Source organism: Musa acuminata, chromosome BXJ1-2 (genome assembly GCF_036884655.1).
Source record: "Musa acuminata AAA Group cultivar baxijiao chromosome BXJ1-2, Cavendish_Baxijiao_AAA, whole genome shotgun sequence".
Classification (NCBI taxonomy): domain Eukaryota; kingdom Viridiplantae; phylum Streptophyta; class Magnoliopsida; order Zingiberales; family Musaceae; genus Musa; species Musa acuminata.
In genome coordinates, this window is record NC_088328.1 from 2,080,694 (window position 1) to 2,082,172 (window position 1,479).

General features: G+C 47.9%; 1 protein-coding gene across 1 annotated transcript; it reads right to left on the bottom strand.

The window, feature by feature from the left end:
- Positions 1-633: 633 nt before the first annotated feature.
- On the bottom strand, positions 634-1,479 carry LOC103974208 (protein S40-4-like). The gene has a single exon (XM_009388970.3). The coding sequence runs from the start codon at positions 1,312-1,314 to the stop codon at positions 820-822; it is 495 nt and encodes a 164-aa protein (XP_009387245.1). The 5' UTR covers positions 1,315-1,479; the 3' UTR covers positions 634-819.

The following is a 1,479-nucleotide window of genomic DNA, read 5'->3' on the forward strand; positions in this document are numbered from 1 at the left end:
TAATGTATTGGAAGAGGAATACTTGTCTTATGTCTGGTTTTGACGAGGCAAGGATAGCAGTTTCCAGAAAAGACACGCAAAGATGAGCTTATTTTGCAGATAAGCCTCGTTATAAGATCATCAGAAATGGAAAGAAGGCATGCATCACGTATTCAGATTCTATGATCAAGATAATTTTAGTGCCTTCCTTTTTCTGCTTATTTTGTTCCACACCAATACAATCCCATAATTTCAACATATGCCTGCTATTTCCACGACTGTTATACTATTCCTGTTCTTATTTCATAGGATCTATAGCACCATGGCCAATTTTTATCTGTTCCTTCTTGGCCTCACCCTCTGGTTTTGTTCGTCATAAATGTCCTCAATCCTATTCTATAAGATAAAAGACTAATTTAGTCTGTCCCTCGTCAAGACTGAACAGATTTGCTATATGTTAGAACCGTCATCTTATCCACAAACAAGTAGTGGAATTCATTCTATAGATGGCAGTCCTGCCTGCAAATCCACTAGTCGTCATCAAGCCTTTACTTATTTGCAGTGTCATCGATTTAAACATTCATGTTAGACTAGAAATCCAAAATGCAATGGGATCTGCGAAATCCATATTTTAAATTCACTTTAATTCATCAAAGAAAGAAAAGAATATAATAAATCCATATATTCTTCAATCATTTTATATTTATAGAGATTCTTTGTTTTTGGTGACAAAAACCAAGCAAAAAAGACAATGATTTCTCCATTTTCTCTGTGTCTCTTTGCATTTCTTCTCGCTAAGGGAAGACAAGATAGAGTGGCATTCATGGTGGAAGTCAGATGTCAGTCCTGGAAACCGGTCTTCTCCCATATGGCATCGCGAACCCGGCTGAGGTCGCGGCCCTTGAGGGTCCGGCCGACTCCCTCGTGGACGGAGAACGAGGCCACCAGGCCCCGCCGCAGCAGCTCGTGAGGCGGGACCACCTGCCCCGCCGCCGCGCTCCCCTCGTCGTCGTCATCCGCCTGCTCCTCCCACCAACCCCTGGTGCTGCTGTGGCTGCTTCGGGTGCAGTTTCCGAGTATCTTGGGCCAGTCCGGTATTTCCACCGGCAGAGAGGAGGCGGCGGTGCGATCTCCTCCCTCGGGGTCACTCTTCTTCCACGCAGGGGAGGGCACCAGCTTGGACAGCTCGGCGCGGCGCGGCTCGACAGGGCATCCCCAGACGTCGGACTCGTCGAACTCGTCGGCGTCTGTTCCGGAGGCGGCGATGGCGGCCGGTGATGCGAAGAGGCGGTGCGCCGCGTGCTTCATGGCCTGCTGCTGCCTTCGCCCTGCCATGATTGCAAGCGAGCTCTTTTTTCGTTTTGCCCCCCCGTCTCAATTATCCTTAACAAATCGGTCCTCCTTTGTTATCTTAAGCTTTCATGGCGTGGCGAGGGGGTCTTATAGAGTGATCTTCTTTCACTCTCTCTTTGCTTCCTGGTCGTATCTGCCCTTCGCCAA

Bases quoted from the DNA above. Each gene is read 5' to 3' on its own strand.
- LOC103974208 (XM_009388970.3), bottom strand. From the start codon at position 1,314: ATGGCAGGGCGAAGGCAGCAGCAGGCCATGAAGCACGCGGCGCACCGC.